The sequence below is a fragment of the Corythoichthys intestinalis genome, chromosome 17 (assembly GCF_030265065.1).
Source record: "Corythoichthys intestinalis isolate RoL2023-P3 chromosome 17, ASM3026506v1, whole genome shotgun sequence".
Classification (NCBI taxonomy): Eukaryota; Metazoa; Chordata; class Actinopteri; order Syngnathiformes; family Syngnathidae; genus Corythoichthys; species Corythoichthys intestinalis.
Genome location: NC_080411.1, coordinates 46,274,468 through 46,298,235, shown reverse-complemented (window position 1 = coordinate 46,298,235; position 23,768 = coordinate 46,274,468). Strand labels below are relative to the sequence as shown.

Sequence of the window (23,768 nt, the reverse complement as noted above, 5' to 3'; positions counted from 1 at the left end):
AACAGGTTTGAGGTCAATAGATTTTTTTCCCTTGGAGGAGGAGCCTGTCTCGTAAAGAAGGCCATTTCCTGTTTCCACTAGGGGCGCCAGGCCTAATGGGTAATATTTCAATGCAGTCGTGTTCAGGCTGGGATATCTCATAAACATGCTAAAAATGAAAAAGATTGAACGTTGGATCACGGAGTTTTTAATCATTTTCTGAATTTGGTATTTTGCCTAAAAATGGCCGACTTTGGGACCACGCCCAGGCCAGACCCTTGAATGAAAACACACCATTTTGAAAACTTAAGATCTCATAGGTCTCCTGAATAGTCTGACCAATTTTGAAGACGATCCAACTTTATCCTTCAGCGACAAGGTCTCAAATGTAAATCGATAAAATTTCGCATTTGACCCAAAATTTCCAGCTTCCTGTTGGGTTTGGAATATGGGTGCAAGAGACTTTTTGGAGCAGTTTTGTACAATGTATCGACTCACTAAATTTCATTGTTCTACGTTGAAAAAACCTAATAGGAGAGGCCTTTTTGAAAATTTCAAGGGGGCGCCACTGAGCCATTTTGTTAAATTTTTTTGTAGATTATCAAAATTTACGCAAAGTTGAATGTATGTGCAAATTTTGGTGAGTTTTCGTGCATGTTCAAGCCTCCAAACGTAAACTCCAACTGTGAACCGAAAAAATTTCACATTCGATCCAAAATACCCGATTTCCTGTTGGATTTGGAATATGGGTGCAAGAGGCTTTTTTGAACAGTTAGGCATAAGGTATCTACTCCCCAAATTTCATTGCTCTACGTTGAAAACCTGAGAGGAGAGGCCTTTTTGAAAATTTTAAGGGTCAAGGGGGCGCCACTGAGCCATTTTTTGACATTTTTTCAAAACGACGCAAGATTATCGAAATTTACGCGAATCTGCACGTATGTGCAAATTTTGGTGACTTTTCGTGCATGTTCAGGCCTCCAAATTGGCCATTTTCATTTGCCATGAAGAAAGAAGAATAATAATAATAATAATAATAATAATCCTTTGCATTACAATAGGGCCTTCGCACGTCTAGTGCTCGGGCCCTAATAATAATAATAACTAGGCCTGCAAGCAGGACTGAACGGGCCCTCGCAATCTAGCGCAACTCGGACGTCACGCAACTCGGACTGTGTGCAGGTCAGGGTGGTGGGAGATCCTCCTCTCTAATCATCTCATTAGAACCTAACATGCTCGAAAGTCGCCTATTTACATTCCCACACCCAAGAGATAAAAACCCCTATTGGAGAGAGTACTACAAAAAAGGAGCCACTACTGAGCTGTGCAGCCAAGCCCTTATTCAAAACCAAAATTAATCTTCTAACTGGGCCAATTCGACCAAGTGTGCCAACTATTGTGGCTCTATAAGCTCCCTGAGTCTCTGAAAAAAAATATTTCCTTTAAATGGCGAACAAAGGGTCGTCACGGCAACAGACAGAGACACGTGGACATGGGCCGTAAAAAAGTATTTTAATAGGTCTTGAAACTACAATGACCAACATGAAAAGAACTGGACATGTTTTGGAAAAACGAGTGACTTTCTATCGCCACTAGTTGGCGCTGTAGGGTTGATGCAAATGACCCCTACAAGGCCCTTCAGGGTATGACTCTCAACAAGCACGGGAAGTTTGGCACAGATATCTTGTATATCTGCCGAGTTATGACTGTTCAAAGTTTTTGGAGAGAAAAATTGTTGACAGTCATTTTCACTTTCCTGTTTGGACCCCTCCGCTTCAACGAAACTTCAATATTTTTCATCAGGCACCTGAAGACAGGTCTTAAGGTTTCCCTTATGCAGGTTTGAGGTAGATTGATTTTTTCCCTTTAGAGGAGGAGTGTGTCCCGTAAAAAAGGGCATTTCCTGTTCCCACTAGGAGGCGTCAGGCACAAATGGTAAATTTTCAATCCAGTCCTGCTCAGGCTGGTATACCTCACACACATGCCAGATTTAAAATAGATTGAACGTTGTATGAGGGAGTTATCAGTCATTTTCCGAATTCGGTGTTTTGGCGAAAAAATGGAAGAATTTGGCGCCCCGCCCAGGTCAGGCCCGTGAATGAAAACACACCATTTTTATAACTTAAGATTTCATATGCCTCATGAACAGTCTCACCAATTTTGAGAATGATCAAACTAATTCCCTAGGTGCCAAGGTGTAAAATGTGCACACTGTAAATCGATAAAAAGTTCACATTCAATCTAAAATACCCGATTTCCTGTAGGATTTGGAATGTGTGTGCAAGAGACTTTTTGGAGCAGTTTTGCACAAAGTTTTGACTCTCCAAATTTCATCACTCTATGTTAGAAAAACCTATATGGAGAGGCCTTTTTGAAAATTTCAAGGGGGCGCCACTGAGCCATTTTGTTAAATTGTTTCGTAACGTTGCAAGATTATTGAACGCTATGCAAAACCGCATGTATGTCGAAATTTTGGTGAGTTTTCGTGCATGTTCAAGCCTCCAAATGTAAACTCCTACTGTGAACCCATGAAAATTTCACATTCGATCCAAAATACCCGATTTCCTGTTGGATTTGGAATATGGGTGCAAGAGACTTTTTGGAGCAGTTTTGCATAAGGTATCTACTCCCCAAATTTCCTCGCTCTATGTTGAAAAAACCCAATAGGAAAGGCCTTTTTTAAAACTTCTTTCTGTCGCCACTAGTTGGCACTGTAGAGTTGATGCAAATGACCCCTACAAGAACCTTCAGGGTATGACTCTCAACAAACACAGGAAGTTTGGCGCAGATATGTTGTATATCTGCCGAGTTATGACTATTCAAAGCTTTTTGCGTGACAAATTGTTGACGTTCATTTTCACTTTCCTGTTTGGACCCCTCCGCCTCAACGAAACCTCAATATTTTTCATCAGGCACCTGAACACAGGTCTTAAGGCTCCCCTGATGCAGGTTTGAGGTCAACAGAGTTTTTTCCCTTGGAGGAGGAACCTGTCTCGTAAAAAAAGGCATTTCCTGTTCTCACTAGGGGGCGCTAGACCTAATGGGTAATATTTCAATGCAATCGTGTTTAGGGTGGGATACCACACATACATGCCAAATATGAAAAAGATTGAACGTTGTGTCAAGGAACTATTAGTCATTTACTGAATTTGTCATTTTGCCGAAAAAATGGCCGACTTTGGGACCACGCCCAGGTCAGACCCGTGAATGAAAACGCACCATTTTCAAAACTTAAGATTTCATATGTCTCCTGAACAGTCTCACCAATTTTGAAGATGATCCAACTAACTCCCTCGGCGAAAAGGTCTCAAATGTGCACCCTGTAAATCGATAAAAATTTCATATTTGATCCAAAATAACCGATTTCCTGTTGGGTTTGGAATATGGGTGTAAATGCTTTTTTGGAGCGGTTTTGGACAAGGTATAGACCCCCCGAAATTCATTGCTCTACGCTGACAGACCCTAATGTTATAGGCCAATTTTAAAATTTCAAGGGGGCGCCACTGAGCCATTTTGTAATATTTTTTTGCAACGTTGCAAAATTATCGAAATTTACAATTTTCCGGACGTATGTGCAAATTTTGGTGACTTTTCGTGCATGTTCAGGCCTCCAAATTGGCCGTTTTCATTTGCCCTGAAAAAAAAAAAAAAAAAAAAAAAAAATAATCCTTTGCAAAACAATAGGGCCTTCGCACGCTTAGTGCTCGGGCCCTAACTAGGCCTGCAAGCAGGACTGAACGGGCCCTCGCAATCTAGCGCAACTCGGACGTCACGCAACTCGGACTGTGTGCAGGTCAGGGTGGTGGCAGATCCTCCTCTCTAATCATCTCATTAGAACCTAACATGCTCGAAAGTCGCCTATTTACATTCACACACCCAAGAGATAAAAACCCATATTGGAGAGAGTACTACAAAAAAGGAGCCACTACTGAGCTGTGCAGCCAAGCCCTTATTCAAAACCAAAATTAATCTTCTAACTGGGCCAATTCGACCAAGCGTGCCAAATATTGTGGCTCTATAAACTGCCTGAGTCTCTGAAAAAAAATATTTCCTATAAATGGCGAACAAAGGGTCGTCACGGCAACAGACAGAGACACGTGGACATGGGCCGTAAATACGTATTTTAATAGGTCTTGAAACTACAATGACCAACCTGAAGAGAACTGGACATGTATTGGAAAAACGAGTGACTTTCTATTGCCACTAGTTGGCGCTGTAGGGTTGATGCAAATGACACCTACAAGGCCCTTCAGGGTATGACTCTCAACAAGCACGGGAAGTTTGGCGCAGATATGTTGTATATCTGCCGTGTTATGACTGTTCAAAGTTTTTGGAGAGAAAAATTGTTGACAGTCATTTTCACTTTCCTGTTTGGACCCCTCCGCTTCAACGAAACTTCAATATTTTTCATCAGGCACCTGAAGACAGGTCTTAAGGCTTCCCTTATGCAGGTTTGAGGTAGATTGATTTTTTCCCTTTAGAGGAGGAGTGTGTCCCGTAAAAAAGGGCATTTCCTGTTCCCACTAGGAGGCGCCAGGCACAAATGGTACATTTTCAATCCAGTCCTGCTCAGGCTGGTATACCTCACACACATGCCAGATTTAAAATAGATTTAACATTGTATGAGGGAGTTATCAGTCATTTTCCGAATTTGGTGTTTTGGCGAAAAAATGGCCGACTTTGGCACCCCGCCCAGGTCAGGCCCGTGAATGAAAACACACCATTTTGATAACTTAAGATTTCATATGCCTCATGAACAGTCTCGCCAATTTTGAGAATGATCAAACTAATTCCCTAGGTGCCAAGGTGTAAAATGTGCACACTGTAAATCGATAAAAAGTTCACATTCAATCCAAAATACCCGATTTCCTGTAGGATTTGGAATGTGTGTGCAAGAGACTTTTTGGAGCAGTTTTGCACAAAGTTTTGACTCTCCAAATTTCATCACTCTATGTTAGAAAAACCTAAATGGAGAGGCCTTTTTGAAAATTTCAAGGGGGCGCCACTGAGCCATTTTCTTAAATTGTTTCGTAACGTTGCAAGATTATCGAACGTTATCTAAAGCCGCATGTATGTGCAAATTTTGGTGAGTTTTTATGCATATTCAAGCCTCCAAATGTAAACTCTTACTGTGAACCCATGAAAATTTCACATTCGATCCAAAATACCCGATTTCCTGTTGGATTTGGAATATGGGTGCAAGAGACTTTTTGGAGCAGTTTTGCATAAGGTATCTACTCCCCAAATTTCCTTGCTCTATGTTGAAAAAACCCAATAGGAAAGGCCTTTTTTAAAACTTCTTTCTGTCGCCACTAGTTGGCACTGTAGAGTTGATGCAAATGACCCCTACAAGAACCTTCAGGGTATGACTCTCAACAAACACGGAAAGTTTGGCGCAGATATGTTGCATATCTGCCGAGTTATGACTGTTCAAAATTTTTGGCGAGACAAATTGTTGACGGTCATTTTCACTTCCAGTTTGGACCTCTCCGCTTCAACGAAACCTCAATATTTTTCATCAGGGACCTGAACACATGTCTTGAGGCTCCCCTGAAACAGGTTTGAGGTCAATAGATTTTTTTCCCTTGGAGGAGGAGCCTGTCTCGTAAAGAAGGCCATTTCCTGTTCCCACTAGGGGGCGCCAGGCCTAATGGGTAATATTTCAATGCAGTCGTGTTCAGGCTGGGATATCTCATATACATGCTAGAAATGAAAAAGATTGAACGTTGTATCACGGAGTTTTTAATCATTTTCTGAATTTGGTATTTTGCCCAAAAATGGCCGACTTTGGGACCACGCCCAGGTCAGACCCTTGAGTGAAAACTCACCATTTTGAAAACTTAAGATCTCATATGTCTCCTGAATAGTCTGACCAATTTTGAAGACTATCCAACTATTTTCTTCAGCGACAAGGTCTCAAATGTAAATCGATAAAATTTCACATTTGATCCAAAATTTCCGGCTTCCTGTTGGGTTTGGAATATGGGTGCAAGAGACTTTTTGGAGCAGTTTTGCACAATGTATCGACTTGCCAAATTTCATCGTTCTACGTTGAAAAAACCTAATAGGAAAGGCCTTTTTGAAAATTTCAAGGGGGCGCCACTGAGCCATTTTGTTAAATTTTTTTGTAGATTATCAAAATTTACGCAAAGTTGCATGTATGTGCAAATTTTGGTGAGTTTTCGTGCATGTTCAGGCCTCCAAATGTAAACTCAAACTGTGAACCGATAAAAATTTCACATTTGATCCAAAATATCCGATTTCCTGTTGGATTTGGAATATGGGTGCAAGAGGCTTTTTTGAACAGTTAGGCATAAGGTATCTACTCCCCAAATTTCATTGCTCTACGTTGAAAACCTGAGAGGAGAGGTCTTTTTGAAAATTTTAAGGGTCAAGGGGGCGCCACTGAGCCATTTTTTGACATTTTTTCAAAACGACACAAGATTATCGAAATTTACGCAAAGCCGCACGTTTGTGCAAATTTTGGTGACTTTTCGTGCATGTTCAGGCCTCCAAATTGGCCATTTTCATTTGCCCTGAAAAAAGAAGAATAATAATAATAACTAGCCCTGCAAGCAGGACTGACGGGCCCTCGCGTATGGCGCAACTCGGACGTCAAACAAAGTCGGAGGGCAGGCAGGTCGGGGCGGTGGCAGTCGACAACAGACAGATATCCAGGCAGATATATTGCATGTCTGAATGTTCAGAATTAGTGGGGAGAGAAAATGGCGACGGTCATGATGACTTTCTTATCGGACCCCTCTGCTTTAACAAAACAAAAGTGTTTATTAGGCACCTGAACACGGTCATTATGACTTTCCTATTGGACCCCTCTGCTTTAAGGAAACAAAAGTCTTACCGGAGTATAAGTCGCATTTGTGGGTGAAATTTACTTGATAAAATCCAACACATAGAACAGATATGTCATCTTGAAAGGCAATTTAATATAAAAATACAATAGAGAACAACATGCTGAATAAATGTACAGTGTACAGTGCATAAACAACGAAATGCGAATATACTGTCCTCACCAGGACGCTACCGCTCGGTCCTGGCTATAGACAGCGAACTCCAAAAAGACAATTCTGGATGTCCGCATAATTTGTTGAATCAATTTGGTCCTCGATAGCAAACAGGTTCACATCACCGTAAATAAATGATAATTACGTACTATTACAGCAATAATGTAACAGATTAGCATGCGTTCGCTAGCATTAGCACACCATTCAAACAACCACACAACTGGCTGTAAGTGTCCGCTCGCGGGTGGAAAACACACAACAACAGAAAAGATGATACACGCAGGCGTTGCCTCTGTAGAGATATTTTAAAGGCATAAACAATGAACGTAGGTTCGCAGCCGTCTTTCTCTCTCGCTAACTAGTCCACTCACTCACTCACTCACTCACTCACTCACTCACTCACTCACTCACTCACTCACTCACTCACTCACTCACTCACTCACTCACTCACTCACTCACTCACTCACTCAGAGCTACGTGGCTGTCTGTCTTCTTCTGGTGTGCGAGCGCTTATTCACGTAAACAAGTGCGAGTGCGCTCCCAGGTGGGCGTGAAAGCGCCACAAACTAAATGCATCCATTTCAATATAAAAAAGTCAATTATACAATTGAACATACATTGCCAAAGGCAGAACGCGAACGTGGCCATAGCTATTAACAGTTATTCAGATAACTATAGCATGCTAACAAGTTTACAAAACCATCAGTCCAAAACACCAAAATAACACGGGAAATTATATCATAATGTGTTAATAATTTCACTCACCAGGGGGCACCAGGCCTAATGGTTTTGTAAACCTGTTAGCATGCTATAGTAATCTGAATAACTGTTAATAGCTATGGCCACGTTCGCGTTCTGCCTTTGGCAATGTATGTTCAATTGTATAATTGACTTTTTTATATTGAAATGGATGCATTTAGTTTGTGGCGCTTTCACGCCCAACTGGGAGCGCACTCGTTATTATTATTTTTTCATGGCAAATGAAAATGGCCATAGCTATTAAGAGTTATTCAGATAACTATAGCATGCTAACAAGTTTACAAAACCATTAGTCCAAAACACCTAAATAACATGGGAAATGTTATCATAATGTGTTAATAATTTCACACATAAGTCACTGCTGAGTATAAGTCGCACCCCAAACCAAAATATGAAGAAAAAAAAACACGACTTATAGTCGGAAAAATACAGTAGTCTTTTACTGAATTGTATTGTCAAAAATAAGACACATTTGCTCCCCTGCCCAGGAAAGGGCCGTGAATGAAATGTCACCATTTTGATAACCTAACATCTCATATGTGTCATGAACATTCATTCATTCATTCATTTTCCATGCCGCTTTTCCTCACGAGGGTCGCGGAGGTGCTGGAGCCTATCCCAGCTAACTCGGGGCAGTAGGCAGGGGACACCCTGAACTGGTTGCCAGCCAATTGCAGGGCACAAGGAGACATACAACCATTCACGCGCACACTCATACCTACGGACAATTTAGAGTGCTCAATCAGCCTACCATGCATGTTTTTGGGATGTCTGACCAATTTTGAGAAGCATTCAACTTACTGCTTCGGCGTAATGGTCTCAAACGTGCATGCAGGTTTTTGACAAAAATGCAAGATTCAATCCATAATACCCGATTTCCTGTTGGGTTTGGAATATGGGTGCAAGAGACTTTTTGGAGCAGTTTTGCACAACGTATCCACTCCCCAAATTTCATCACTCTACGTCGAAAAAAACTAATAGGACAGGCCTTTTTTAAAAATTGAAGGGGGCGCCACTGAGCCATTTTATTACATCTTTTGGTAATGTTGCTAAATTCATGAAATCTACATGAAGCCACATGTATGTGCACATTTTGGTGAGTTTTCGAGCATGTTCAGACCTCGAAATTGGCCATTTTGTGACAAAATGCCGAGGGTCTTTTCACTTTCCTGTTTGGATACTGCAACATCAACGAAAACTCAATATTTTTCATCAGATACCTAAAGACATGTCTTAAGGCTCCCCTGATGCAGGTTTGAGATCAATTGATGTTTTTCACCAGGAGGAGGAGCCTTTTTCGTAAAAAAGGGTGTTTCCTCTTCCCACAAGGGGGCGCCAGGCCTAATGGAAAATATTTCAATGCAGTCGTGTTCAGGTTAAGACACCTTACATGCATGCCAAATATGAAAAAGATTGGACCTTGTATCAGGAAGTTATTAATCATTTACTGAAATTGGCGCGTTGCCAAAAAAACACCCGACTTTGGTACCCCGCCCAGGTCAGGCCCGTGGACGAAAACTCACCATTTTCACAACTTAGTATCTCATATGTCTCATGAACACTTACACCAATTTTGAGGAAGATCCAACGTACTGGCTCGGCGCAACGGTCTGAAACGTGCATGCTGGTTTTCGCCCAAAATGCTATGTTTTTCAACATTCAATCCAGAATATCCCATTTCCTGTTGGGTTTGGAATATGGGTGCTTTAGACTTTTTGAAGCGGTTCTGGACAACGTATCCACTCCCCAAATTTCATCGCCCTACGTTGAAATACATCAAAGCAAAGGGCATTTTGAAAATTGCAAGGGGGCGCCACTGAGCCATTTTTTTATTTTTTTTGTAAACGTTGCCAAATTGTCGAAATTTTCGCGAAGCCGGATGTATGTGCAAATTTTGGTGAGTTTTTGAGCATGTTCAGGCCTTCAAATTAGCCATTTTCATTTGCCATGAAAAAAAAATAATAATAACTAGCCCTGCAAGCAGGACTGAACGGGCCCTCGCGTATGGCGCAACTCGGACGTCAAACAAAGTCGGAGGGCAGGCAGGTCGGGGCGGTGGCAGTGGACAACAGACAGATATCCAGGTAGATATATTGCATGTCTGAATGTTCAGAATTAGTGGGGCGAGAAAATGGCGACGGTCATTATGACTTTCCTATGGGACCCCTCTGCTTTAACAAAACAAAATTGTTTATTAGGCACCAGAACACGGTCATTATGACTTTCCTATTGGACCCCTCTGCTGTAACGAAACAAAATTGTTGATCAGCCACCTGAACACATGTCTTAAGGCGCGGTATGGCGCAACTCGGACGTCAGGTAAACTGTGACGGCACGCAGGAGGTGTGGTGGCAGATCGTCCCCTGCTAATCAATGAATGAATGATTGTTGAAGAGGGAAGCAGAGTTTATTTAGCAAAGCAAACAAGCAGTTCCAGTGTAGATGTGGCTATGACATGTGTACATGCAAATGCATCTAAATGCATTTAGGCTTTTTGGGAAAAATGGGATGATCCCAGTCATCATCAGAATTAGTGTCATTTGCGGGAGTTGTGTTGGAAGTGGTTTGGAGATGTGCTGGCTCCGTAGTATTACTTGCTTCCACAGCATTCTCAGAAGGGTTTGCTTGGGAAATGGCTTGTGCAGCTTCTGATACTCCATCCATGTCATCTGAACACAAAGCAAAGGGTCTGTACATGCAAGGAGTTAGACATTTATATGTAATGTGAATAAAGTTGTATGTGTATGTGATCAAGTAACATGTTTGTACTATTAAAGCACTGACCAAACAACTTTTGTCTTTCTTGCTTTAGTAAGTCATTTTCTTGTTGTAGATTTTTGATGATTGTAGCCTGACTATTGGTCTTGCTTTGAGAGGCCTTCAATTGTCTGGTGGTTGTCAAAATTTTGTTGAGGAGTGTCTTCAGCAACGGGATGGATTGCAAATGTAACTTTGCACGTGGCATTTGTTCATCCTGGCATAGATACTGTACATGGAAAGAAAGTACATAGAAAGAAAGAAAAGAAATGTGATTTACATAGTTCTACAGTGAATGTTGGAAAAAAAAAAGTCCAAATCTTCTATAGGAAAGAGGCAGTCAAGGTAGCAAATAACATGAAAGTATAAGAAGCAAAAAAGTAGGATTTAACATACACTAAACACCAGGCAGTTTTGTCTGAGCTGCATGAATTCAGGTGCTGGATCACTGGGGAAATGAGTTGGAGATGCCATTTCTGAAATGTATAATGTACATGTGACAGATGAGTCCCTTCCTGTAGAGTTTCCATTGAAGTTGTTCTGTGTCAACAAATACTTTTACATTCAATATGTCACGCAGTGTTGCATTCTGCACAGTTCCTTTGTAATTTAGAATCCCCAGTAAATGTAGTAATGGTAGAAATTATTAAAAGGATGGAAATAGTAGATATGGTCAAAGATTTATGTGGTGTGTAGATGAAGTAATATGTATGTATTCTTGACAAGGACATTAAAGTCAAAGGATGTAGGTAAGGTTTGTGTTTTAACAACATCAAAGTACTAGTATGTTGAACATGGCGTGGTGTTATGTTAAAGGCAGTATGTTAGCAGACGAATAGTTGAGGGGAAGAGGTGAGTTTGTTAAGCAGGATGCAGACTGTGATATTTACGGCAGTGTATATGTGGATAAAGTAAGGACTAGGAAGCAGCTATGTGAAGAGATGTAATGAAATGGCAGAATGTTTATAAAAGAACAACAAAGAAGCATCTTACCTTTTTGGAAGGAGGGAAAGGAAAGAATCTGTAAAAGCAAAAGAAAGCTATGAGGAAAGAGAAAAGTATATGCAATATAAAAAAAGTAACAAAGTACATTGAATATAGGTATTATAAAGTACAAAAGACACAAACATATTGATGGTTATTGGAGGTATAGAGAAGTGAAAAGAAACTCACCACGCTGCTTGTGGTCGGTCAGGCTGTATAATTGAAATGAGAAGTAGATGTCATGGATGGTGTAATGCAAAGTAGTGGCTGTGATGTTTGAATGTAGTGTGCTGTGATGTTTGAATGTAGTGTGTAGGCAAATTCACATTGGTGGTTTGTGTAGGTAATAGGCGTAGGCCAACTTTTTGTTGTATGTGATTGGCTGAAAATGTTGTGTGGTTGGTATAAAACTGTTTGCAGGCATTGAAAGTGTTGTTTCTGGATGTAGCATGTTCAAGACTTGTTCAGAAACTTTGTGAGATTGATAAAATCTTACCGGCTTTAGCAGAAAAGAATTATTTGAATTTGACAGGTTCTCTTCAGGATTAGAAGTTTCAACATCTGTGTTTTATTACAGGGTAAGTACAATAGTCAATAGATAAATTGATTTGTAGCAGGTAAGCGTCGTTTGGACAGGCAGCTTTCTTTGGAGCTGATGATGTGGAAAGACAAAGTCAGCATGTTGAAGCGTAAGTTATTGTGGAAATGTTACAAATTGGAATGGTGTAAGGAAGTGTGTTGTTGGTAATGTATTGTTTGGCTGTTTCTAGGGTCGGGTACGGGATATCGTCATCGTGTTGGCCAGTGGCCAGTTTCTAATCTCACAGGAAAATGTCACAAACTGGTCATTCCCAAGGAGTGTGGTGATAAAAAGGTAGAATGGTGAATGCAGTCATGCTAGACAGATGTGAAATGCAAAAAAAGTGGTAATGTAATGTTAATGTCTGACTTGTTTCAGTTTGCACTTCTTGTGGGAGATTCCCATCTGCGAGCCATAGCTGATGGTTTTGTAAAAATGCCAGAGGGAGATGTTTCCTTTGGCATAATGTCAACTCCGGGTGGTACTGCAAAGGACGAGAGGATCGAGCTTGCTAACGTGAAGTTGTCTGAAGACCCTGATGTAGTGTGTGTCCTTGCGCCCAGCAATGATGTAACACAGACAAAGAGTCATGAAAGAGCAGGTGTTGAATTTCGGAAGCTGTTGGCTGTAGCACTTCGTCTGTGCTCAATTGTGAGTGTGTAGGTACATGACATTGTGATGATGTGACTTATATGAGTTGCTGTAACATAGATGTTTTATGTAATGTGGTTGTAAGAAGTACTTTTGTGTGTAATGTGACAGATGAACTATGTAGAATGACAGTTGTTGTATTTTGTGTGGAATAGGTTGTGGTTGTGGATTTTCCTCCACGTTACAACATTGAGATGTATCCTCAGGAGATGCTGCGTCAGGAGTACAGACGTGTGGCTGCTGATATGGCAGTAAAGTACTTGTCTGCAGTAGAGCACTTTCCCTTGGATAAATCAGAATTGTGGGCCAAAGATGGTGTAAGTTATTAGATGTAGGGTAAAGTGGGAGGAAATGAACAAAGAGTTGGACAGCTTTCTATAGACAAATGTGTTTGGTTGATGTGAAAGTAGTAAGAAGTGTTTTCTGTGTGTAAAAGAATGAATAAATAAATGAAGTTTAGAGTGAGAAAATGTAAATGGAAACCTGCAAGATGCGTGTTGCACAGATACTGTAAGTAGTTAGAATGAATGAATGTGTGGTCAACAACGATCCTATAGCATAAGGTGCAGACAGTCAAGAGAAAGCAGAAAATGTAGACGAATGAGTGATAGTATAAAATTGATGGAACAAAGAAAATATTGAGGAGAAATAATAGGACTGGTATGTTTGATGTATGAAATGATAATATAAAGAATATGTGTGATTTGTACAGGTTCATTTGTCAGACACAGATGGAATGCCTATTCTTGTAGAACTGCTGTGGAAGGCATCATATACAGTGAGTTGGACCTGCATTATGAGACGTAAAAAAAAGCTATTTTTTAGGTGGGTTAAGGGTTTTCACAATACAGGTACTATCTAGGTAATAATGAATAGGATGTGTATATTGTTGTATGTTAATGGGTAACTTGTATATCCTCATGTATTACCATGTTTGTGCTATCAGGCAACACGTGAGGTGGTTGTAGTACCTAGGCCTGTGGCAGTTCCTGTTAAATCAGCATTGAAGCATGTTCCTGCTACAGTAGCACCAGAAAGAAGTCCTGCTATTGTGAGGAGAGTGGATGTTGTAGCACCTCCTGCAGTGAACGTTGATGAGTGGACAACGGTTGGATCGAAGGTACCAAAAAAAAAAAAAAACAAGGATGTTGAATGTAATATGTACGTTAATAATAGAAAAGTGGGGATGTTGTATAATAAGAGTATATATATATATTACAGTTGGCAAATGTATGTATTTAAATATGATATTAACAATGGAGTCCTCCATCATAGCGGCGTACAATGGGGTCAAGGTCGTATGTTGTCCCTGGCAAGAGAAAAAAGCTTCAGCAGCAGGTATGGAATGTGTGTTTTCCACAAATGTGAAAGATCTTTTATTGAATAAGAAGTGTTTCATGTGAACTGTATCTGTATTTAGCCTGTGGTGAGAGACTGCTTCATCCCACTGAACCCTGTCTGGTTCAGCCATGGTCTGCTTGAGGAGATGGACAAATGTACTCCATTAGCTTTTCAGCAACCAGAATTGTCAGTTGTTGGAAGACATAATACGGTAATGTTGTAGACATGATCTAAGAACAATTGTGATAGTGGTAATATAAAAAGTAGTCAAATTATCAGAAAGGTAATGGATGTATTCGTTTCATGTAGTTAGCATGTAAGAAGCAGGGATCCAGGTTGCCTGAAATGAAGCAGAGTGGCGATGAAGAAGAGGTAAGTAATATAAAGCAGAGTATGGCGTTGGTGCTGGTATTGTGAGTGAGCAATACGCTATAATTGTAATAGTTATAGCCTTCTGTGAAGGCTTTTCCAATGTGATGTGGTAGAATGATCATGAAGTAACACTGTGCGTGTGGAGGTAAAGAATTACTGTATATTTTTTTAAACAGACAGGGGCAGTACTGAGACCTGTGGATCTGCGGTCCAAACGGGATGTGACAGTGGAGGTGTGTGTGACAGGATATTTATCCAAGAGTAAATGCTAAGTCATAAATTGAGCTTATTTGAGATATAATATAGTATTATGTATATATTATGTATCTTTTGCAGAGGGCCACATCCAGTGCTGTCGTTAAGTTACCTGGGCTGTGTGGTGTGAAGGTGCAGTGTGTTGAGGATTGTAGTTTGCAAAGAGACAAGAAAGGTAAGACAAAGTCTGTTGTTCCTGTTAGGCTTTGTGGTATAGAGAGGTCAGTTAGGGGGAGTTTTCACCAGGGAGACTCCCGGTTTGAATATGGAGGTGTTCAGTGTATGGCTATTAGTCTAGTAGCTGTCGCCAAACACACTACCCACAGTGTGTTTTCATGGAAGTCATGTGACCTTGATGAGGTAGTAACTTTGGGTGATGAGTTGTATTCTTTTCTGAGAAAGAATAATAAGATCAGTGGAGGATCTGAGTTTCTATGTGTTCCAGATTTACCCAAGCAGCAGGTGATTAATGGAAAGAGTTTTGAGTTAGAATTTGGTGATTTTGTGACTGGTGATGTAAATGTGGTTAGTGGAGAGCTTGTTGATGCAGGAGTGTTGACTCCTTTAAAGGATGGTTTGGCCCAGATTTGTGGAAAGTATGACACTTGCTTTATGACACTGAATAGCAATACTTGTGCAATAATTAAGCAAAATGGAATGTATGCAGTGGTAGATAGTCATGCTCGTAATGCAGATGGGATGGTTGATGGAAATGGATTTAGTGTTGTAGTGGTGTACAGGTGTCTTGATGTTGTGTGGGAGCATTTTTTGAAGTGTGCAAATATGATGAACAAAAGGGAGAACCTTTTTGAGATAGCAGGTGTGCGCGTCATTCCCACAACTCCCTCTGTCAATTCTCCATTGGTGTTTGGATCTTCAGTCATACACAATGAGAAAGGAATATCTTCCACTACTGATTTTGTAGAGGATGTGTATATCAGTAATGTTACAGAAAAAGAACAACAATTTCTTCCTTTGAGGGAGAATGTAGCACAACTGTTGTGTAGACAGTTAAATATTGAAATAGAAAAGGTTGATGCACTATCTACTGAAGTTGGCGTTTTAGGTAAGCCTTGTAGAAATGAGAAAGTAGTTGATGATGGGAATAGTTTTTTCAGAGCAGTCAGTCAGGTTGTCAGTGGTACGCAGAAGTATCACAGGAAGATTAGACTTGCAGTTGTGAAGCAGATAGAAAGAAATGCAGTGTTGTACAAGGGTCTTCTGAGAAGTGAGTATTCCTCTGTTGCAGAATATTTGACAAATGCAAGAATGCGTTATGTTGGTAGTTGGGCTACAGAAGTGGAGATTCAAGCTGCTGCAGACTGTTTAGAAATGAGTATATTTATATATCATCAGGATCGCTGGATTGAATATAGTTGTCGTGCGAGGCAGTGTTTCAATCAGGCACTGTATTTAGAATATGTTAATGGAAAGCATTATGAAAATGTAACATGTGTTCATATGCCACAGACTCAGAAGTGTTATGGCTATTGTGCAGTATACACAACGTCATCAGGGTACAACATCAGACGACAGAGTACGGCAGAGCGCAGTGTGGTTGATTCAAAGTGTTTGAGTTCAGTTGTCAGTAGTGTGCGCGTCATTCCCACAGCTCCCAGGGATAACTCCACAGTGCTGTTTGGATCTTCTGTAAAACAGACAGAGCAAAGAACATTGTCCTGTACTGATGTTCCAGATGTTGTCTTTATCAGTGATGTCAGACAAAAAGAACAAGAATTTCATCCTTTGAGGGAGAATGTTGCACAAGTGCTGTGTAAACAGTTAAGTATTGAATTAGAAAAGGGTGATGCAATATCTACCCAGGTTGGACTTTTAGGTAAGCCTTGTCAAAATGAGAAAGTAGTTGATGATGGGAATTGTTTCTTCAGAGCAGTTAGTCAAGCTGTCAGTGGTACGCAGAAGTATCACAGGAAGATTAGACTTGCTGTGGTAAAGCAGATAGAAAGAAATACAGTGTTGTATCAGAGTCTTCTGAGAAGTGAGTATTCCTCAGTAGGTGAATACTTGAGCACTTCAAAAATGCATTATGTTGGTAGTTGGGCTACAGAAGTGGAGATTCAAGCTGCTGCAGACTGTTTAAGAATGAGTATATTTACATATTATAAGGATTGCTGGATTGAATATATGTGTAGTGGGAAGCAGTTGTCCAATGAAGCATTGTATTTAGAAAATGTAAATGGCAAGCATTATGAAAATGTAGTGTGCGTTCATCTGCCACACACTCAGAAGTGTTATGGCTATTGTGAAGTATATACAACAGCATCAGGGTACAATATGAGACAACAGTGTACGCGAGAGAGCAGTGTAGTAGTTTCAAAGGGTGTGACTTTCGTTGTAAGTAGTCAAGTAGAAGTTGAAGATGTGGACAGAGGAAAGCGTAGTGATGCTGTTTGTCTGTCCAGTTATTTAAAAAGCAAGTATAAGAAGCATAAAAGAATCAATTATCAGGAAGATGTATTGTTGAAGCAGAAATGTAGTAAAAAAAACAAAATATCCTATTATTTAAATCGAGACCATGTGCAGACTAAGAATAAGCATAAATATCATGTAGATAGAATTTATCAGGAAAAACAAAAAGAAAGGAGTAATGCAAGAGGTGTTCGGAAATATAAGGAGGATGTCTTACATAGACAGAGTGAACAGAAAAAGAGTATAAGAAAATATAAAGAGAACATTGTACACAGAGAGGAGGTACAGAAACGGAGTATAAGGAAATATAAAGACAATGTTTTACACAGAGAGGAGGTACAGAAACGGAGTATAAGGAAATATAAGGAAGATGTTTTGCATCGAGAGAAAGTGAAGAAGATGAGTAAAAGTAAATATACATCTCAGCTTCTGCACAGGCAGAACGTCAAGGCTTATAGCAAAGCTAAGTATAAAGGCAGTTTTGAGCATCGAAAGCGTGTTGGAGATGCAAACAGGTTGAAAAGGCAAGAAATGAAAGAAAAATCCAAAGAGTTGGAGTTTGTCATGAAAGGTTTTTTAGAGAAGGTCAAGGACGGCCCAGAATTTGTTTGCTGTGTTTGTCAAAGATTGTTGTTTAAAAATCAAGTGTTAGGTGGCAAAGTAGATGATTACTTGAAAAGAAAAGCATTTGCTTCAGTAGCACAGAAGTGTATTAGTGAGGAGTATTTACACAAATGTAGTGGAAAGTGTGAATTGTCGTGTAAGTATATAGAAACAGGAAGAGGTCAACTTTGGATTTGTTATAGTTGTCATAATAAAATGAATAAAGGTGAGGTTCCACCTGAGAGTATAATGAATAATCTAGAACTGGAGCCTATTCCAGCAGAATTAGCTTGTTTGAATAGTTTAGAACAGCATTTGATCGCGTTACATATTCCATTCATGAAGATATTAGCGTTGCCTAAAGGTGGGCAAAATGGAGTTCATGGTCCTGTTACTTGTGTTCCTGCTAATATTGTGCAGACTGATAACTTACTTCCTCGTAGTCAAATGGAAGGTTCTTTAATAGGAGTTAAGTTGAAGCGAAAATTGACATATAAAGGACATTATGAATATAAATTTGTTGATAGTGTGCGTGTTAGACACGCGTTGCAGTATCTTAAACATAATAATAAGTATTACAAAGACATAGAATTTAATAAGGAATGGCTTAACACATTTTGTAAGGAAACAGAAGTGAAAATTGCAGGGGATGAAGGTGATGGGCGTGTAGAAAGTCAAGAAGCATCTCCAGATTTGGTTGAAGATGAGCTGTTGCATGACAGGCAACAACACTGTATGTTTCAAGACACTTGTCTCATGCCAGTAGACATTGGTCAGGAAGTGCTAGATCAGTATGTTGATAATGTTTTAAATGTAGCTCCAGGTGAGGGAAACAACCCAGTGAAATTGCTGTCAGATATGACAAATGAAGCAAAGTGCTTTCCAGTATTATTTCCTCGGGGAATGAACACATTTCATGAATGTAGGCAGCAGAGATTAACATTGGCACGTTATTTTAACAACAGAATTTTGCACGCTGATGGTAGATTTGCACGTAATGTAGAATACATATTCTATGCTCAGTACATGTCCGAGTTACAACAAGTTATTTCAAATGTGTCAATAGCATTAAGAAAAGGAAAGGGGAGGTCAGATTTCCAAAGAGTTGATGTTAACATTTTAAATGATGATGCATTTTTCCAAAATCTGTTAGAGTTTGACAATGGGTATCGTTTTCTGAAACCTATTAGAGGGACTCCTGCATTCTGGCAGGCAGCACAGAGTGATTTGTTGGCGTGTGTTCGACAGCTGGGCGTTCCTACTTGGTTTTGTTCATTTTCCTCTGCTGACATGCGTTGGCAAAATCTTGTTGGTAGCATTTTAATGCAGGAAGGTCGAACAGAAACACTGGAACAGTTAGAGTGGGCTGAGAGGTGTGAGCTTTTGCGTGACAATCCTGTGACTGCAGCAAGAATGTTTGATTTCCGTTGGCATTGTTTCTTAAGGGAGGTTCTCATGTCTCCAGCAGAACCAATAGGGAAAATCAAAGACTACTTTTACCGCATAGAATTTCAACAGCGTGGTTCTCCTCATGTTCATTGTTTGTTCTGGATAGAGAATGCCCCAATGATTGATAAAAACACAGATGAAGAGGTTGTGGCATTTATTGACAAGTATGTCACTTGTGAGCTGCCAACAGATGACAAAGAGTTATTAGACATAGTGACAAATGTACAGCAACATTCAAAACGACATACAAAAACTTGTCGAAAGAAGAACACAGTGTGTCGTTTTAATTTTCCCAGACCACCATCATACAGAACATTTATATGCCATGACAAAAGAGTTGAAAATAAGGAAATGTGCAGGTGTGACATGAAAAAGATAGATGATAAAACACCCTGTGAGTGTAAAAAAGACAAAGTTTCCAAAGAGAAAGCAGCAACAATCCTGGGCTCAGTAAAAAAGGCGCTTTCCGATGAGACCAAAATGTTTGAAAGTGTGGAGCATTTGTTTCAGAGTGTAGGTGTCAGTCAGAAAGGTTTTGAGGAGGCCTATAAATGCTGTGCTCGAGGTACACAAATAGTAATGAAAAGACAGATGAATGAAGTTTGGATCAATCAGTACAGTAAGGCACTTTTAAAATGCTGGAATGCTAACATGGACATCCAGTTTGTTGCAGATGCGTATGCATGTGTGGTTTACATCATTTCTTATATCTCAAAAGCAGAGAGAGAAATGGGATTGTTGTTGGGGAATGCACAAAGAGAAGCAGCTGGAGGCAATGTGAGTGCAAAAGAAGCCTTAAAGAACCTCGGCAGTGTTTACCTGCACAACAGAGATGTGTGTGCTCAGGAGGCTGTTTACAGGTTGACACCAAATTTGCATCTGAAGGAATGTTCAAGGAAGGTTGTGTTTGTTCCGACAGGGGATAATGTGGTCAAAATGAGTCTGCCTTTAAGTGTATTAAAGAAAAAGGCTGCATCACATGATCTTACCTCTGAAAACATGTGGATGACTAGTTTGGTTGAGCGTTACAAGAATAGGCCAGATGATGCTGTCTTTACTGACATGTGTCTGGCAAAGTTTGTTTCCGAATATCGTATTCTGAGCAAGAACGAGAAATCGCAAATACAGATAAGATTGAAAAATGATTGTGGATTTGTGACGAAAAGAAATAGAACGCAGCCTGCTGTTGTTCGGTACATGCGCGTTTCAGAAACCAAAAATCCAGAAATATTTTATCGTAGTATCATGCAGTTGTTCCTTCCTTATCGTGCAGATGTGGAGTTGAAACCATCCAAATGTGAAACTTTTGAACAGTTTTACAAGAATGGGCAGGTAAGGTTTTTTGATGGGTCCAGACACACAGTGAAGGTAGTTGTCGACAGCAATAGAAGCACATTTGAATTTGAAGCAGAGAAGCTGGATGACATTCAAAAGTCCATTGAAAACAACGGTGCATTGGAAGATGCCTGGTGTGAGTTGTGTCCTGAGCAGGAATTAGAGCGTTTAGAGACTCTGCAGATGAGGACTGAAGAGGAACACCCAGATGTGGAACATGTAGAATGCATTCCTGATTTAGCAGTCAATTGTCGACAAGTGTCCAATTTAGAAAAGAGAAACATCTTGTCGAGAAAAGAGGGTTTGGCATTGATTAGATGTTTGAATGATGCGCAACGTTGTATTTTTTATCATATTAGACAATGGTGCATTCAAAAAGTATTAGGGGAAAAACCGGCGCCATTGCATGTGTTTATTACGGGTGGTGCTGGTACTGGAAAAAGCCATTTAATCAAGGCCATCCAGTATGAGGCAACAAGATTGTTGTCTACTATATGTACCCAGCCTGATAGTTTGTGTGTTTTATTGACAGCTCCGACAGGTATTGCTGCTTTTAATATTCAGGCATCAACAATCCATACGACTTTCCACATTGGAAAGGATGTACGCTTACCGTATACTCCTTTGGGTGAAGAGAAGTTAAATTCTCTCCGTGCAAAATACAAGGATCTGAAGATGTTAATCATTGATGAGATCTCCATGGTTGATCACAGGTTGTTAACATATATTCATGGGAGACTGAGACAAATTAAACAAAGTGGTGATTTTGCCCCATTTGGAAATGTTAGTGTCCTTGCTGTAGGGGACTTTTACCAGCTGTCTCCTGTTCAAGGTAAACCCCTGTATGTTACCGATGCAGGTGTGAACTTATGGTCCAATTTATTTAAGGTTGTGGAACTGAACACTGTTGTCAGGCAGCAAGATCAGTTGTTTGCGGAGTTATTGAACAGAATCAGAACTCGGTCTAAAGGAACTCCTATGCTAGTCAGTGATATTGAGAGCCTTAAGCATTGTGAAAGTGGTGAAGACAGCGCAGCGTTGCATATCTTTGCAACAAATAAACAAGTTAATCAACACAATATTCAAGTGTTACTCAGGACTTGCCCTGAATATGTTAAAATAGAAGCACAAGATTTTGTTCATAACAAGAAAACCGGGAGGCTTGAGTTGATTAGTGGACATCATGCAAATGTATATAAGACATGTTTGGAGGACAGTCTACTATTGGGAATCAATGCACGTGTTATGTTATGCAAGAATGTGGATGTGGTGGATGGTCTGGTAAATGGGGTGTGTGGCACTGTGACACATATTGTGTCCTCTGAAAATAAGTTTCCTCAAAGGGTGTATGTGAAGTTTGATAAAGATGAGGTTGGCTCACAGAGGAGGAAACAATCATCTACGGCTTCTGTTGATTTGAGGGCTTCTACATACATTGAGCCAGAAGAGGAAAAGGTCACCAATAAAGGTGGAGTACGTCGACAATTTCCATTGAAACTAGCTTGGGCGTGTACAGTCCATAAAGTACAGGGCCTCACAGTAGACAGTGCTGTGGTGTCTTTGAAGAAGATATTTTCAGCAGGACAAGCATATGTAGCTTTAAGCCGCGTGAGAACTGTGTCAGGATTAATTATTCAAGACTTTGCAGAGGAACGCATTTACTGTAAAGACAATATTAAGGAGGCAATTCAGAGGATGGCTCCTTTATTTGTGGAACCAGCACCAAGCCAACCACATAGTTTCTCGGTGTTTTTGATGAATGTGCAAGGCCTGACTGAGCATGTGGCAGATTTAAGTATGTGCACACAGCACTTACAGCCTAACTGTCTTGCTGTAACAGAAACATGGCTGCCAGACCTTCCAGCATCTGAGATCATAAAGATTGATGGCTATAGTTTTCACAGCTGTCCACGAAGTTCGTCATACTCTGGCAACAATTCAGTGTCAAAAAAATTGCAATCCCAACAACATGGAGGTGTTGGCGTATTTAGTGCAAACAATGTCACATTTGACATAATTGAAGTACCACATTTCAATTTGGAGTGTGCAGTTAGCAAATATGTTCATCATGATATATTAGTTGTTGTCATGTATCGGCCTCCCTCTTATCCCTTGTGTTTGTTTAAAGAGCATCTGAGCAAGTTATTGGATTGGTTGGATCCACAATGTAAGACCATTGCTGTCATGGGAGATTTTAATGATGACATTCTAAAGTCCTCGAGTGTGTGTAAATGTGTTGAAGATAGGGGTTATGTTCAACTAGTGACCAAGGCCACAACAGAAAGAGGCACATTGATTGACCATGTGTATGTAAAAACAACACGGTATGAGGTTGAATCATCAGTAGTACCTACCTACTTTGGTGACCATGAGGGCATTGTTAGTCATTTTAGGGACAAAAAAGAAATGAAGTAATGAAATATAGAAATAAGAAAGTAAAAATACATATAAATAAGAACATATATAGTAGTTGGATAACAGAAGGTTCTTTTTACTACATTACATCAGCAATGATCAATGCTGTTGTATTGTAGGTTTTGCTTTCCCTTCAGTGTAATGTCAAAAAGCAAAAGACACTGGTAATGGTACTCCTGCTTGATTGGGATGGGGTTCGATTCCCTGCAGTGTCCTGCTGACTATGTCATTTTCCTGGAGGTGAAAATAACAGATATACAAATATACTTGTAACTTACAAATGAAAACCATTTTGATAACCTAACATCTCATATGTGTTATGAACAGTCTGACCAATTTTGAGGAGCATTCAACATACTGCCTCGGCGTAATGGTCTCAAACGTGCATGCAGGTTTTTGACAAAAAATGCCATGTTCTGCAAGATTCAATCCCTAATACCTGATTTCCTGTTGGGTTTGGAATATGGGTGCAAGAGACTTTTTGGAGCAGTTTTGCACAACGTATCCACTCCCCAAATTTCATCACTCTACGTGGAAAAAAACTAATACGACAGGCCTTTTTTAAAAATTGAAGGGGGCGCCACTGAGCCATATTATTACATCTTTTGGCAATGTTGCTAAATTCATGAAATTTACATGAAGCCGCATTTATGTGCAAATTTTGGTGAGTTTTCGAGCATTTTCAGACCTTGAAATTGGCCATTTTGAGACAAAATGCCGAGGGTCTTTTCACTTTCCTGTTTGGATACTGCAACATCAACGAAAACTCAATATTTTTCATCAGATACCTAAAGACATGTCTTAATGCTCCCCTGATGCAGGTTTGAGGTCAATTGATG

General features: G+C 40.1%; 2 protein-coding genes across 2 annotated transcripts; both read left to right on the top strand.

The window, feature by feature from the left end:
• Positions 1-11,744: 11,744 nt before the first annotated feature.
• LOC130905210 (uncharacterized) lies at positions 11,745-13,686 on the top strand. The gene is made up of 6 exons (XM_057818350.1): positions 11,745-12,187; positions 12,269-12,372; positions 12,457-12,729; positions 12,885-13,046; positions 13,442-13,532; positions 13,676-13,686. The coding sequence occupies exons 1-6, from the start codon at positions 12,154-12,156 to the stop codon at positions 13,684-13,686; spliced, it is 675 nt and encodes a 224-aa protein (XP_057674333.1). The 5' UTR covers positions 11,745-12,153.
• Positions 13,687-13,997: 311 nt separating this feature from the next.
• On the top strand, positions 13,998-23,018 carry LOC130905656 (uncharacterized). Its single transcript, XM_057819235.1, has 5 exons — positions 13,998-14,067; positions 14,150-14,281; positions 14,380-14,442; positions 14,619-14,675; positions 14,779-23,018. The coding sequence occupies exons 1-5, from the start codon at positions 14,014-14,016 to the stop codon at positions 22,927-22,929; spliced, it is 8,457 nt and encodes a 2,818-aa protein (XP_057675218.1). The 5' UTR covers positions 13,998-14,013; the 3' UTR covers positions 22,930-23,018.
• Positions 23,019-23,768: the final 750 nt, after the last annotated feature.